This window comes from Panicum virgatum, chromosome 7K (genome assembly GCF_016808335.1).
Source record: "Panicum virgatum strain AP13 chromosome 7K, P.virgatum_v5, whole genome shotgun sequence".
Taxonomy (NCBI): domain Eukaryota; kingdom Viridiplantae; phylum Streptophyta; class Magnoliopsida; order Poales; family Poaceae; genus Panicum; species Panicum virgatum.
Genome location: NC_053142.1, coordinates 42,660,592 through 42,676,017, shown reverse-complemented (window position 1 = coordinate 42,676,017; position 15,426 = coordinate 42,660,592). Strand labels below are relative to the sequence as shown.

Here is a 15,426-nt window from a genome sequence, read left to right as displayed (position 1 = left end):
CCAGACTTTACGACTCTGAATTCTCGTTTCAATGAGATTGCTCATAGTCTCACAGCATCTTTTACGGCTTCAATGTTTGGATATGTTGCACCTTGCACTACCTCATTCCCTCTGTACTCCCACTCCTGATTTCGTACATCTTCTGCGACATGACTGCCAAAATCATGCTCTTTCCACTCTTTTGGCAATGAGTACTGCTCGTCATCAGATGAGTCCTCATATTCTTCCATCTCTGTTGCGGTTTGGTCTTCTGCCTCCATCTCGTCCACAATGCTATGTATCCTTTCTCCCTCATCAGCAAGGCCCTGTGGTCCCATGTTTTGGTTCTCTGTCTCTTCTGACTCATCTTGCTCAACATAATTGGTCTCTCTTCGAATACTTGGAGTTCCTTGATCTGCACAATGTTGGATTTCATTTTGTGTCTTCTCCTGAATTTGAACAAGAATGGCCAGAGGCCACCCACGCTCTAGAGCTGCTTGCATGTACTTCTGCCAGTCATCAGTGCTGTGTATCATCATTAATTCCCATAATTCACTTTCTACCTCCCAATTAACAAGAGACTGGACAGTGATCACATGTGTCAACGGATCAACATGGAACCCACGCTGCAACCACTTACATATGGAACCAAAACTCCTTTCCAGAGGTTTATCTATGCCGCTAGATGTGCGCTTAAAGGCAGAAAGATCTACTCCATTTGGCCCATACATAACATTATATTCACCATAAAATACTTGAAACTGCATCTTGCTCGACATATCTGTATATCACATAATACTTATCGAGTTATACTCTTTACTTCACTACCTTATTCAATAATCCGTAAAAACTAAGTATGAAATTCAACTACAACGTATAAGTATTCATAAATACGTGATGACACTCAAATTCTATACTGCATATGCCAAATTCTATTCTAAATCATAATTAATTTATAAACACATCTCTAATAGTACTGCAATTGTAATAATAAATGCGTAGAACTAATTTTCTAAACTAATTTACTACTACGTAACTACAAACTAAAGTATCATTGAACTCCTACTTAAATGGATCTACTATAGCACTAATTAAATTAAATTACTCACCCCTACTTAAATTACTCATATTTAAATACGTAGTACTTAAATCTAACAATATATAAACTAAATGTACTAACCTGCAGATCACAAGTGCTGAATCCGGCAGGGCTTCGCTGCTTTCCTTCTCCTCACTCCTCTCTTTTTTCTGGATTTTTGGTGGAATTTTCGGGCTCAAATGAGGAGGGAAGGGGAGGGCTGGACCTTTTATAGGGGGAGGTACCCCGGTCGCCCGGGGGGGGGGGGCGACAGGCCCCCCTGTCGCCTGCGCGGGGGGCGACAGGCCCCCTGCTGCGCTACCGCGCCCGTGGGCTGGGCCAGCGGCGGTCGCCCGTGGGCCGGGCGACAGGCCCCTGTCGCCCGTTGGGGGGCGGCAGGGCCTTTTTTTTTTCTCCAGGGACTTCGTTGCAAATTTGAAGAAAAAAATTACACTTTGGGCCTGTCGCCCTATAGGAGGGCGACCAGGGTATATTTTTGAAATATTTCAAAACGGACATATATTTTTGAAATTTTAATTTTTTTTAAATATAAAAAAGAAAAAACCGCGCCACAATGCCCCGGGAAATAAGCCTGGAGCTTCTTCGTTGCGCTTGGACAACCTCGGCCTACAGGCCCAAACTACTACGGCCGAGCCCATGGACGCAAAACGTTCGGCTGCCGGCCTGACGCGAAATTCCCCATAGCCGCCGACCGCGAAAGGGACGCCGTAACGCACGGAGCCGAGCCGCCGGGTCGCCGGAATCGAGGGCTACGCGCCGCGCATCCACTCGTTCGGAGGGGCGATCTCTGCAAACCGCAGCTAGGTTTGCTGTCCGGATCGCCGCCTCTTTTTTTTTTCTCTCTTCTCAATTTTGCGTTCCCTTTATTTTTCTCTGCACAATTTTGCGTTCCCCGTGAAGCTCCGGTGGAACGATCCTTTTCAGCTGTCGCGAGGGGTTTTTGGTTGGGGCTGGCTGCAGAGTAAAGTGAACTCCCCGTCTTCTAGGTTTTCATCGTTTGCCTTTGCTTGTACCATTTCGATGTCTTTTGGGACAATCAATTGACCGACTGGTAGTTACGGTTGTTTAATCGACTCATTCATTAGCTAGCCTGGGCAAACCAGATCAAGTATGAGGAACAAATCCAAAAAATTTAAGGCCAGTTATGTTTTGTGCTAGAGATTACTTTTCATCCGAATGAAATTTGATTGTGATTTTCCTGCAGTCTGTAGCTAGGCAGACTGCTTGCTTTTAGTATCTTTCTAATTTTCTTTCTTGTGTTTTGAGTCCCTCATTTGAGTTGTAGATGCTAACAACTCTTTGTAACCCATGGCTGTATATATCCACCAGATGGAAACAGAGGCTGGTTTTCCTTTATCTATTTTTTTATAAAATATGTTGTCTTGGATAGATAGAGTGCTTTCTGACTCTTCCAAATTTTAAATGCTGTCTTGGATAGATAGGGGCACTGCAAGAAACAAAGGGAGAGGTTGTGTTGGGAAATTTGATATAACAAGCAGATTAAAAATATGACGTTTCATTGACTTCTTGTACCATGTACCTAACTTGCTCAATAGCTGCATATTAATTTAGGATGTTGCTAACGTGAAGAAATGTCCTTGCTTGCAGATATATGAATATCCACTTCTGCTAGTTTATCTTTTTCTTTAAGAAAAAAATGCAACAGAATAATTGGCAAGTGCATGTTAGCGTACATGCATTAACTCTATTTCTTTTTTTTATTATTATTGTTCCCTCAGGTTCACGAACTTGTTGAACTTATCAAACTTGTTAGCACTAATTTTTGAGAATACACAGGAGGACTGAGTAATCACTTTTTTGTGGATTTCAAACACGTATATACTTTGAAACTTGAATAGAAGCAATGTTGCAACCATACATACTTCAAGCAGCCAAGGATTCAGAATTTCAGATGATAGAACGTAGCACCAGGCAATGTGTTGACAAATTCTCATTAGTGTCTTGCTTTGTACATGAAGCAACATGGTTATCTATATTTATTACTTGGTTTAGTAAGCAGTACGGGAAGATATACAATACCAAATGAGAAACAATGTGGTGCAGCATATGCGACCCAAAGTACTGACGCATGAATCACATCTGTATTTCCTGATTTCCCAATGTCCCAGCTTATCCTTGGCATGAACACCTAAAAGATCGCAAAAGCAGTAGAATATGGCTGGCATGGAGTTGATGAGAAGAACATGGTGCATCTTTCCTGCGGAACATGTGTGATAGCATGCTTGCTTCCACCCATCTCATCCATGGATAGTGCGGGTGCATTCAGATAAGCATAAGTACTTCTTGTCCACCTGCACCCAGTGGGAGAAGAAGGTGGCCTGTCATATGCCATATGCATTTGGATATTTAAGATTCTTCTCCTAGGACGGAAGCACCAGAATATAAGTATGGAACCGTGTTACAAATTTGTTGTTATACACGTAGTATGAAAATAACCATGTTGGTAATGCATCATCAGAAACATTTTTGTAACAAATATACCAATGTACGATCTACATATTGTATTGACTCTTGGTTCCTTAGTCTAGTGAATTAGCATATATTTCTCATATTTTTGATAGCATATTGCTCAAAACCATTGGTCCATTGTGACAGGGAATCCAACTAAGGAATTGGATGGAGTGGAATACAGATTGTTATCCACACACTGGGCCACTCATCAACTTCTAAAGGGTGATGGACCTTGGCATTTAGAAAGGTGCTGTAACACCTGCCTCGCGGACAGTTCGCTTGGGGCCGGCAGACAGTCCGCCAGGCATCGCCCAGATATTTATCTGGATGGATGTGGGACCCACTCGTCATTTCTCTCTTCCTCCTCACTTCGTCCAGAGCCGAGCGGAGCCGAGCGCTCGCGCCGTCGTCGTGCCTTTTCCATCGATCTCCCTCCTCCGGCCACCAAACCTCGATTCCTCGTGCGGGAACCTTCCTCGGCACCTCCTCCACTTTCCCAAACCCCCAGTTCGGCTTCTCCCCGGCCGGAATCGCCCAACCCCCACCGGTCACCATTGGAGGTGCTTGAAGCTTGCTCCACCGCCGATCCGCCTCTCCGGTCGTCCTCCACTTGAACCGACCACGGGAATGGATTCGTGGTGAGTTCCTTGTGCTTCCCGGTCTTTTTCCCCTTCCGTGGTGCGTCGCCGGCGTCGGAGAACAGCCGCCGCCATCGCCGCCGCACTTACTGCCGCCTGTGGCGAGGGTCAGAAGCTAGGTATCGCGGACGGTTCGCCTGGGAGGTGCGGACAGTCCGCCGGTCAAATAGTTTTCGTCCAGAGACGATGTTGTCTCTAGTAGTTTAGCAAAGTTGGCTGCGGACAGTCCGCTATAGGGGAGCGGACGGTTCGCCGTTGAAACTTGAAGTTTGTCCAGAGACGATGTCTCTGGTGGGGGTTTGCAGGATTGAACTGCGGACGGTCCGCCACTTGGGCGCGGACAGTCCGCAGTAGAGTCTAGGATTTTGTCCAGAGACGTTGACGTCTCTGGTGGATTGAATACGTGAACTGCGGACGGTTCGCCAAGGGGGGCCGGACAGTCCGCAGGTAGAATTAGGAGTTGTTCCAGAGACGTTGTTGTCTCTGGTGGGTCGGTAGAATAGTACGGCGGACGGTCCGCCACTTGGGCGCGGACAGTCCGCAGGATATTTCAGTTAAAGTAAAATAGTTACATCTTTGGGCTGCACTCATTTATTTCATATGCATACATGTAGCATCCGCAGCTGAGGGCGCCGTATTTGAGGTGATCGCGGCACTGCAGGAGCAGCCGACGCAAGCCCAAGAGGAGAGTTGTGAGCACCCGGCCCAAGGCCCGTCTGACCCCAGTTCAGTGCAGCAGCCCGAAGGCAAGTCCCTGTGCACATCCTATTAATTTTAAATTATGACACATATATATATGTATTTATTGCTTATGCATTACGTTTAGGAGTTGTTTGAAACCATAGTTGCATGAACCCTAGGCGTCCTTGAGTTGTACTAGTATGTATAGGACGGTAGAAATGCTATGCTAGATAGGGTTCAGTAGAAGACGAGTAATTCTTGGTTACTCGCGAGATATATGATATTTTTATGTTGCCAGATATGAGTTACTAATTTTTGGGTGGAAGTCTTGAAATGAAAGAAAGATTAGAACTTGAGACCGGGCAGGAGAAGTGTAGTTCCGCCTGTGTCGGTTAAGGACCGAGCCGTTGTTGGCCCTGCTGATCATGTTTGAACTGTACTAACCGCATACCGGGAGTAGGAGGTAGTCGAAACCGGTAAGCCGAGTACTGCCTTGCTTCGAAAGTACAGGAACCCGCACCCAACTCCTGGGGTAATCGAGTAGTCGCGGAGAAATGGGGATGCATTGTTTACTTTTGGTGGTCTCACGTTGAGCTCGACTGACCATATGTCGTTGGGCTGGTTCCTGTAGTTCGAGGCGGGGAGAGGAATGGTTGGCATGTATAGTCCGACGGGGCAAATACGTGCCGTGTTGGTTAGGTCCACCTTGCAAGGTTAAACCGAATCGATTCGCCGTCAGTCGCTCTCGGATATGAGCACCTTGGTCACTGCGTCGCAGCGTAGTATTGTTTTGGAGAAAAACGGTTATACCCATATTGATGAACTTTGATACTCCCTCCGTCCGGGAAAACACGCAATTGTAGGATTTGAAATTTGTCCATGAAAACATGCAACTATAGGTACAACAACTAGTGTGGGATCAACCATTCAGTAAAAAAAATCATGTACGGTCAGAATACTCGAGAACCAAAGGCCTGCTGCCTACGGAAGTGCGGAGAGAGAAAAACATCGACAAAAAAATCTGCAGCGACAAACGACCGAAGCGGCTAGGGACCACGGCATCCGCCCATCCGTCCAAATAAATCCCCTCCGTGCCTACCTGCCTTCTCATATTTTTGCCCATCTAATTTTTCATCTCTTCCCAATCCGATAGCTAGCTTCCTGATTTGATCTAATCCTACGTCCCCATGGCTGGACACGGCCGGGGCTGGATCTCCGGAGGCGGGGTTGCGGGCGGCCTTGGGAGCCGCCAGTTCCACCAGCACATCCATGGAGGCAACGAGCTAGGACGCAGCGGCGATAGGAAGCTGGCCGTGCACGGAGACCAGATTGATGGGCACGGAGGTCGATTAGAAGGGGAAGGAGGCTGGATTGTTGTGCGCGGATGGCGAATCGGACGTGCTGGCTTCCACATCAACAGCCAGGGTGAGGTTTTCGCCCCCGACTCGGAGGACGAAGATGCCATGGAGGACGTGGCCTCGGAGGGGGCTACGGGCATGAAGGTGGATGCGGAGGGAGCTGCGGGCATGGAGGTGACCGCGAACAAGGCTCCAGGGATGGAGGGGGCTCCGGGCGTGGAGCTCCCCCCGGAGGTGCAGGCGCGCTTGGACAAGGTGTTTGCTGGCATCGATCCAGTGTACCATAACGTCTTCATCAGCTTTTACAAGGTTATGGTGCCCGCCTTCTTCAAATGCAACTAGGAGTAGTACTTTTGCTATGTGTTCATGTGGGATGATGGTTTGTTGTGCGGGATGAAGTAGTGCTTTTGTGGGATGATGAACTGTTTATGTGGGACGGTGCAGTACTTCTGTCGCACACTAGGATGATGCATTTCTTCTGTACATTACTAGGACGATGCAGTGCTTATGTTTCATAATGTAGTGCTTCTGTAGGATGTTGTATTGCTTATATGGAATAATGAAGTGCTCATGTTGAATGAATAAGTCAATTGGGACACAGACGATGAGTGATTTATGGTTTGTTGGTAAGATGCATCACATTAGCAGTACATGGAGCATCATAGTACCATACAGTGAGAAAACTATGTTCATATACACACATATATACACATGTACATGTACGTTCATATACATACATTGAGTGGTGTTCTAAACCGGTAGCACCCAATGCAATTAGACACCCAGGGACTCCTTCACACTCTCAATAAGTTGAAGGTCACAATTTAAGCTCTTAGGAAGACTGCCCATGGCCTCCAACCTTTCTTTGTTCATGTGAGGAATCTTGTACTTGTTCCCTCCACCAGCCTTCATAATCTCAATCAAGCAACCCTGTAGTGTGAGGAAAACATTTCTGAGATTGGATGCATCATAGTCCCAATATGCTTTCTCAACATTTGCAATTAACTCATCTATATTTGTAGAGGTTGTCGTATATGTGAACGACTGAAGAGAAGCAAAAAACCCGAGGTCTAGAACATTCATATCAGGGGAATTAGCAGGTTGGTTCATGAGGCGGATGTCAAGCCCGGTTTGGGCTACTGCACGTGCAAATTGTTCATCATTAACTAGAACATGAGTTCGTGCATTGTCCTGCTGAATCCAAATTGTTTTCCCTGCATCTTCTTTTGGCCAACAAGCAACAATAGCAGGCAGCACTTTACTGATCATATAGGACCGTATTGTATCTCTGTCAACCTTCATTGTCTTGGTGACTAGTGTGCCCCTTGCTCTGTTACCACTTCTCCTTTGTGCTGGTTCCTACAAGTAATGATAGACATGTTAGCTTGAAATCTGAATAACATAAACTAAATCTGCGAAATGAAGCATTTTGGATATGCTACCTTTCGGACAAAAGGCCATATGCCTATCTTTCCATCAAATGTGCAGTTGCCTGCATTATCATACCTAGGCTTGGTTACTGCAGTTAAGAACATCACCTTATGAATGCAATTTGTGTTGTGGACAGTCCTATATGGATCCTCCTCTTGTGCAAGCAGGTAGTAAGTGTTATCCTTCTTTGTGCCATTGTACCACTTCTCATCTAGGTGGATGATGTTTTCCATGTCAATAAACTTTGGTTCAGTTTGTAATGTGCGCTGATCTAACATAGAAAGACACCACCTCAACCTTTGTTTTTTATTTTCTTCCTTCAAATAAGGCTTTAATGTGTTCGAGTGCCGTCTTAGTAACCCATCTTTGAACAGCTGATGCATTGTCGATTTTTTTATACCTGCAGCTTTAGCTAAAGACCTTATGGTATTCCTTTTGCATAAAGGAATTGCTGCTATGTGGGACAGATCCACCTCAACCTTTTTACGGCCACTATTCTTAGGCTTTCTTGAGCTAATATCAACTGGTAATCCATTTGCACGGCATTGCTTCACTCGTCGCCAAATACGCCATACTGCATGACGGTTGACATTGAACAATTCAGCAACTATTTTTGTAGCGTTTCTCCTTAGTTTTCCATGGTTACTTCTCACTAGCAAAGCTTCGTATATCTGTTGTCTTTGAGTGGCACTAAGATCTTTTGACCGAGTTCTAGCACTTCCATTTGCATGTTCATCTTCTTCGTTGGGTGAATCCTCCAACTCCTCTTCGTCAAATACGATCTCTACATCCGCAACATGTGTGCCATACTCATGCAGCTCCTGCTCCGGGGCCTCGAAGTAACCATCATTGCCTACAAATTATGTTGGCTGTTATGTTTACAGGTACAGTAAAAAAAATTATGTTGAACGATGTCCAATATATACTGTTGTAGTGACAACTCATTACCTAAGCTGATTCCTTGTGCCTCTTGGATTCGATAAAATTCTTCCACATTTGCAGGCCGCTCATTGAGATCTGGTAAGGCCTCTCCACCTTTAACTGGTTTATGTTCATCAATAGCAGAAGTCCAGAGGTTAAGGTAATGAAGTTGGAGGAATTGTTCATGTCAAAATCATATTGTACAGTATTCATCAGTTAAGAGAGAGTTTGAGTCATGACTTACCTGGACTGATGAGTTGTTGCCTGCCAGCAAACTCAGCTCCATCAAGATCATGATCCTCTTGCAAAAGCTCTTCATCATCAACTGGATTGTTGAGGTCTGGTAAAAGCTCTTCATCATGTGGTGGTGATTTGTTGAGATCTAAAGCCATGGATGCTGAATGGATGAAAATGACGTTGAACCTATAGCTAGCAGCCTTTTATAGGCCAAAGAAGAGAGGGAAATGGCGGGATTTCAAATTGCATTCTGTAGGCTGTGAAGTTAGCTGTAGAGCTTTCCAGTAACTTCTTTTAGTCATCTGGCGCTTGAGCCCTCCCTTCTCCATTTGAATATTGATGTATACAGTGACCTGTTGTTTGGAGAAACCCTCTCGTCTCCATTAAAATATTGATGTATACAGTACTGTTGTGTGGAGGAGAACAATATTTAATTGGTTTGTTTGTACTAGTACTAGGGGTATATTGGTCTTTTTACTTGTTTCTTGGTCTGCGTGAGAGAAGCTAGACTTGCATTCTTTCCCGGACGGAGGGAATATCATTTATTGTTACATTATGTTTGCTCTAGATTTGGTTATGCAAATATTAGACTATGTTAATTTATATAGAATTTGGGCTAAAACAAGGAAAGTGAGGGATAACTTTAGTTGCTGTTTTCTGCAAAATAATCACCAGCCAAAAGCCTTGCATGTCTAGGTATGTGGGCTAAGTTATACCCACTGGTCGGGTAAGCCTTGCTGAGTATTAGTATACTCAGGGTTTATTGCCACAATTATTTCAGGACACGCAGACGTAGACTTCTGTCCCTGCTGCGCCAAGTTCATCCGCCGGGATGCAGAGGGATGGGAGGTTGTGGAGCCAGACGTCTAGTTAGGGATCTCCCTAGGGCACACTTTTGTTAGTCGTAGGCCCCCTTTCCTCTAGTCGAACCCAGTTTCAGTAATGCAAAGTTGGTAAATTATGTTTTTATTCGTACTTGGTTTGTAAAATTTAAAGTATTATGTATTTTTGTCGTATTTTCAAATATGTGTCGTGCTTGTACCATATGCGCCCACCTTCGCGTGGGACTATCGGTGATGTTTCGATCGGGACGTGGGTTGAGAAAGGATCGCAAAATTAAGCCGTTAAGCTAATGAGCCCGATGTGTTCAAATGACGGTCATTACATTCAATTAGAGTTTTAATTTAGCGGTTCTGTCACAGGTGCGCACCACCGACAGCACAACTACAGAAAGCAGCATAAAGAAAAGATAGCTTTCGTTCAAAAAGAGAGAGATTGGGTGGCATATGATCCTGCGAAGAGTTTACCAGTGTTTGATGCCAATGATCCGTGCCTCAGTGCCACCAGTGGCAGCTGGGACCATGGATGCTGTTGCCCCATCTCCTGTGTTCCCCTCGAGAATCTCCCTCATCATTTGTTCAAAGAGCGCATAGTCTTCCATCTGCTTTCAAATAATCGGTTCACCAAGTCACGCGATCATAACAGTACAAGAGTTGAAAAACATGATCGTAAGTCTTAACAAGACTTGAAAAGCATGATCATGGTAAGATGCATCACATCTTTTTTGGCTGCCTCCTATGATTTTTCTAACATGTTAGACATGATGCTGAAATCTAATAAGTAGGCTGTACTGCTGTATAACGCAAAGATACAGTTCGTTGGTCAACTGCAAGGACTGACCTTGAGTGTCTTGGCCATGATTCTTGCAGCTTCCTTCTCGGCAGCGAGGCGGCGCTCCTCAGCCTCCACCTCCTTCCTCCTCCAGAACTCGTCGATCTCGGCCCTTGTGATGCTGTAAACCGGGACTGCCGCCATGATCGTTTCCACTCCGGCCTCTGGGAAGCAGGGTCTTTGTTGGCTGCAGAGGAGGCAACTAGAAAGAGAGACGGCACGGCCGGTCAAGCACTCAACCTCCCCCTTTTATCTGCCCCGGAGTAGTTGTTTCCGGCTAGGTTGAGGACTTGAGGTGTAGCCAGGTCACCTCATATATACACACTCTGCTACATCTTTATCTGCAGGATCTTGCATCACCCACCTATCTTGCTGCTGATAAAACCTTGGCACAAGTTACAGCCACAGACCATGAACTTCCAGTGGAGAACGATAGGTTGGGTTGGGTATGGGTCCCGTTCCGTCTACTCTTCTCAACCATCGATTGTGCAACTTTTGTTTGCTTGCTTGTCTTTAGTAGAGAGCCAATGACTTAAAAATGAAGATGAATGAACAAAGTGGGGAGAAAGGTGGTTGGGGGCATTGGATGGTAAAATAAAAGGACCAAAAAGACTAGGGGTGTGTGTGCCCAATCCAACCCGCCGGTGTTTTTTGTGGCTTTTCTTTTTCTTTGTGTTGCTTGGTTATGACCTCTTAGAAACATAACATTGTATTTTTCTGCTATACCAGTAGAACACATTCGGTGTTGTTCGTTCAAAAAAAAAGACGTGTGTACCCGTCGGTCTAACGTCACCTCAACTGTTGGAAGCTTGTTAGGGTTTAGGACCAAAGCAGGTCATAGTAAATACATGTGATTCTATCCTTGACTTTGGCGGGAGCCACCATGTGGTCGTTCGCTTTCGTCAAAAGGAACAATAGGAATTGAGGTGTGTCGGTACCCTGCAACTGGGGTACCCACTCCTACTATATTAAGACTCACGTAGTTATCCGTAACCAGCGGCGGATGCACAGGGGGGGCTGGGGGGCTCCAGCCCCCCTAAAGCAACTAATCACACTTAAAATACTGTAGCAAAAACATTAAATCATTATTAAATCTTCATACAAATTAACAACTCCATTGATTCAGCCCCCCTTGTCCCCCATCCTACCTCCGCCACTGTCTGTAACTACGCCCTAAGGAGCTGAGCAGCCGGACCCCTGGGGTCCGACTCCATCTCATCGGACCAACGGTCCCGGACCCGCTTCCCGCTCGGGGACGGGTCCGGTGTCACCACATGTCCCAGAGGTGGAAATGCTCAGCACCTGTGGCCACGGACCCGGACCCCCGCAGGTGGGTCCGGGACCTCCACGTGCCATCCGGACTCCCGCAGATGGGTCCAGGACCTCCACGTGCCTATCCGGACCCCCGTGAGCTCTCGGCTCAGCTCCCTCTGGGCACGGGGCAGCCTTTGTCAGTCCACACTGTGGATCGCCAGTTACCGAGGCGGCTCATCAGTTACCAAGACAAGCATTAAAGACTCCGCGCCGTGCGCATGGGCGACGAGTCATGATGACCAGCTACTGACTGGAGCAAAAGTGCACGCTGCTACAGTGGACTGAGTCAGCAGTTCGGTGCTTCATCATGACCTCGACGCGCGGCTGCAGATGCTAGACTCTACTCTGACAGGACATCTCAAGACTATCCCTGGTCAGAAGCTACGCACGGAAGCCGACGACAAGATCTCCGGATCTGAGGCATTGAAGGCCAAAGTGTAGTTTATAATACATCGCTGGGTCCACATGTCGGGGCCCCGTTCAGTGTACGTGCTCCCCTTGGACATATAAAAGGGAGAGCACGCCCGCTAGAACACAGATCCTCAGACTCTCCCGAGGCAAGGCAATACAACACATAGTGGACGAAGGGTATTACGCTCCGGCGGCCCGAACCACTCTAAACCTGCTGTGTTCATCGTGTTCTTGAGCGAGGTTGAACTAATCCTAGCTAACCCCCGAGTACTCACCCTCTGGGCTTAGGCGGGTGCATTCCGCCACCCGGCTGTGGTTTGCCACACCACGACATTTGGCGCGCCAGGTAGGGGAAGCTTTAGCTAGTTTTAGCTCATCTCTTGCCCATCTCCATGGCTCGGGTGGTTGAGCACTCCCACCACGATGACGACGTGGAGATGACGGAGGGTGTGGCGTCATCCGCGCCACACGCCTCTTGCCTTCCTGCGCCAGGGGCAACCGTGCCCGTGGAGCAGCCACCGTCGGCAGCGGCGCGCGCTGCACGTCGACAAGAGTCAGGGCGCCCGTCAAGGGCCCCTCACAAGCTGCGAGCGGCGGAGCAGCAAATCCCAGCTCACAGCATACCTCAGTCATGTGTGGAAGCCCGCTCCGGCGGAAAGCCAACTCCGGTCGCACCAAGCCTGCTCCGGCGGAAAGCAGACTCCGGTCGCACCAAGCCCGCTCCGGCGGAAAGCCGACTCCGGTCGCACCAAGCCCGCTCCGGCGGAAAGCTGACTCCGGTCGCACCAAGCCGACTTTGGTGGCTCTCTCCGGCGGAAAGCCGACTCCGGTCGCGCCCTCGACTACATCTCTGTAAGTCCTACCCTTAGAGGCCCAGCTGAGAATAAAATATTTTCCTTTGTAACTAGGTAGTACTTTCGTGTGGTCCAGTCCGGTGAGCCTCCCCCGTGGAGGGGTCCGGACCTCTGCGAATCAGGTTCAGGGAAGCGTACTCACCCTCCGAGGAGGTCCGGAGCCGTGTAGCCGCTTAGCCTGGTTCCGTACCCTAAGCCTGCATGCTCTACCTCTCTAGGGCGAGTACTGTAGTACCTAAGACTGGGGGCCCGGAGGTCCGGACAGCTCCGGCCTAATAAACCCGTGTTCTGGCTTACATCGCACATCTCATGTACATCTAGTTATAAAGAAAAAGTTTATTCTCAGTTCGCCTCTAAGGATGTTATATTCCAATTTCAATCTACGCATTCTGTTTGCGCTAACCCCCACGTGGCTTCTTACTCTTGTACAGTGATTGTGGTCCGAATTGAGTTGGCTAGTTAGTGACTTAGCTCGAGACCCCTCATGGAAGAGAGGGGTTCGGACCCCTGGGAACCTGCAGGTTCAGGGAAGCGCACTCATTCTCCAGGGAGGTCCGAAGCCGTGTAGCCGCTTAGCCTGGTTCCGTACACTAAGCCTGCACGCACCACCTCCTGTGAATGAGTGCCGTAGTACCTAGGACTGGGAACCTGGAGGTCCGGACTTTCTCTTAACCTAAAGGCCGGCCCCTTGAGCTCCGTTCACTGAACCTAGCTGTCTATCTCAAAGGATTACAACCAACAGGATTTGGGACCCGCGGGCACGCTACTAAACATCTACCTTGAGTCATGTGCAGGTCCAAATGTGATGATGCAGTAGGTGACCCAAAGGATGGACGACGCAGGACAAGACCCTTGCGGCGCGCACCGCTGGGCGCCAGAAGCAGCCAAGTTGCTCACAGTAGTGGCCCCACCTGCGGGTTCGTTGCCTCTCCCGAGGCGGGCCCGGGGGCCTCTGTCGGTACCCTGCAACTGGGGTACCCACTCCTACTATGCCAAGACTCGCGTAGTTATCCGTAACTATGCCCTAAGGAGCTGAGCAGCCGGACCCCTGGGGTCCGACTCCATCTCACCGGACCAACGGTCCCGGACCCGCTTCCCGCTCGGGGACGGGTCCGGTGTCACCACGTGTCCCAGAGGTGGAAATGCTCAGCACCTGTGGCCGCGGGCCCGGACCCCCGCAGGTGTGGACGCGGACCCGGACCCCGCAGGTGGGTCCGGGACCTCCACGTGCCATCCGGACTCCCGCAGATGGGTCCGGGACCTCCACGTGCCTATCCGGACCCCGTGAGCTCTCGGCTCAGCTAGCTGCTCGGGAGGGGTTCGGAGCCGCCACGTGTCACGCAGACGCGGGCGCGGGCGCAAGGCTTCCGCTGGAAGCTCCCTCGCCCACCCGCATTAAGTGCGAGTGGTTGAGGCGGGCTCTGCTGCCTCTGGGCACGGGGCAGCCTTTGTCAGTCCACACTGTGGATCGCCAGTTACCGAAGCGGCTCGTCAGTTACCAAGACAAACATTAAAAACTCTGCGCCGTGCGCATGGGCGACGAGTCATGATGACCAGCTACTGACTGGAGCAAAAGTGCACGCTGCTACAGTGGACTGAGTCAGCAGTTCGGCGCTTCATCATGACCTCGACGCGCGGCTGTAGATGGTAGACTCTACTCTGACAGGACAACTCAAGACTATCCCTGGTCAGAAACTACGCACGGAAGCCGACGACAAAATCTCCGGATCTGAAGCATTGAAGGCCAAAGTGTAGTTTATAATACATCACCGGGTCCACATGTCGGGGCCCCGCTCAGTGTACGTGCTCCCCTTGGACATATAAAAGGGAGAGCACGCCCGCTAGAACACAGATCCCCAGACTCTCTCGAGGCAAGATAATACAACACATAGTGGACGTAGGGAATTACGCTCCGGCGGCCCGAACCACTCTAAACCTGCTGTGTTCATCGTGTTCTTGAGCGAGGTTGAACTAATCCTAGCTAACCCTCGAGTACTCACCCTCTGAGATTAGGCGAGTGCATTCCACCACCCGGCTGTGGTTTACCACACCACGAAGGTGGTTTGAGCATGCGTCAAGGATGGAGGTGAAACATGTTTGGCTGTTACCATCACTTTACTGCTCCGGGTATCATTGCGTCTATTCTCAAACGCAGCTGTTAATGTCAAAGCTGAAAAAGTTAGAGCGAGGATGGCCCATCACAGCCACAGTGAAATACTTTTAACTGCTAAGTAGCTCGGATTGCGATAGTTTCCAGTGTGAATTTGTGATTCCAACAAGGCCTGTGTGCTGTTCACAAAACGACAGTAGGGAGTACGTCACTCGTCTCGCGAGCGGTTTGCCAAGGCCAGTTTGCTGGG

At 48.5% G+C, this 15,426-nt stretch overlaps 3 protein-coding genes and 1 long non-coding RNA gene across 13 annotated transcripts; 2 read left to right on the top strand and 2 right to left on the bottom strand.

The window, feature by feature from the left end:
• The first annotated feature begins 1,779 nt into the window (after positions 1 to 1,779).
• Positions 1,780 to 15,369, top strand: LOC120641428. 4 transcript variants are annotated; one of them, XR_005662269.1, is made up of 5 exons: positions 1,780 to 1,882; positions 3,695 to 3,797; positions 10,019 to 10,359; positions 10,526 to 11,413; positions 15,125 to 15,369. It is a non-coding gene; the product is annotated as an uncharacterized LOC120641428 (long non-coding RNA). The 4 variants fall into 4 exon arrangements; XR_005662270.1 differs by lacking the exon at positions 1,780 to 1,882 and adding an exon at positions 3,356 to 3,484; XR_005662271.1 differs by lacking the exon at positions 1,780 to 1,882 and having other exon boundaries at positions 3,390 to 3,797; positions 10,019 to 10,324.
• On the bottom strand, positions 2,995 to 10,763 carry LOC120641426. Of its 4 annotated transcripts, none has more exons than XM_039917562.1 (3): positions 10,497 to 10,763; positions 10,124 to 10,257; positions 2,995 to 3,474 (listed from the first exon to the last, which is right to left on the bottom strand). In XM_039917562.1, exons 1-3 carry the CDS (start codon positions 10,629 to 10,631, stop codon positions 3,228 to 3,230), a joined length of 516 nt encoding a protein of 171 aa, XP_039773496.1. In that variant the 5' UTR covers positions 10,632 to 10,763; the 3' UTR covers positions 2,995 to 3,227. The 4 variants fall into 4 exon arrangements, with proteins under 4 accessions (XP_039773496.1, XP_039773497.1, XP_039773498.1 ...); XM_039917563.1 differs by having other exon boundaries at positions 2,995 to 3,459; XM_039917564.1 differs by having other exon boundaries at positions 2,995 to 3,417.
• Positions 5,982 to 9,250, top strand: LOC120641425. Of its 4 annotated transcripts, none has more exons than XM_039917561.1 (4): positions 5,982 to 6,536; positions 8,477 to 8,542; positions 8,661 to 8,678; positions 8,851 to 9,250. In XM_039917561.1, the coding sequence occupies exons 1-3, from the start codon at positions 6,057 to 6,059 to the stop codon at positions 8,670 to 8,672; spliced, it is 558 nt and encodes a 185-aa protein (XP_039773495.1). In that variant the 5' UTR covers positions 5,982 to 6,056; the 3' UTR covers positions 8,673 to 8,678; positions 8,851 to 9,250. The 4 variants fall into 4 exon arrangements, 1 of the variants encoding a protein (XP_039773495.1); XR_005662265.1 differs by having other exon boundaries at positions 5,983 to 6,536; positions 8,661 to 8,739; XR_005662266.1 differs by having other exon boundaries at positions 8,065 to 8,542; positions 8,661 to 9,250.
• LOC120641424 lies at positions 6,854 to 9,007 on the bottom strand. Its single transcript, XM_039917560.1, has 4 exons — positions 8,824 to 9,007; positions 8,607 to 8,699; positions 7,670 to 8,511; positions 6,854 to 7,586 (listed from the first exon to the last, which is right to left on the bottom strand). The coding sequence occupies exons 1-4, from the start codon at positions 8,969 to 8,971 to the stop codon at positions 7,002 to 7,004; spliced, it is 1,668 nt and encodes a 555-aa protein (XP_039773494.1). The 5' UTR covers positions 8,972 to 9,007; the 3' UTR covers positions 6,854 to 7,001.
• Positions 15,370 to 15,426: the final 57 nt, after the last annotated feature.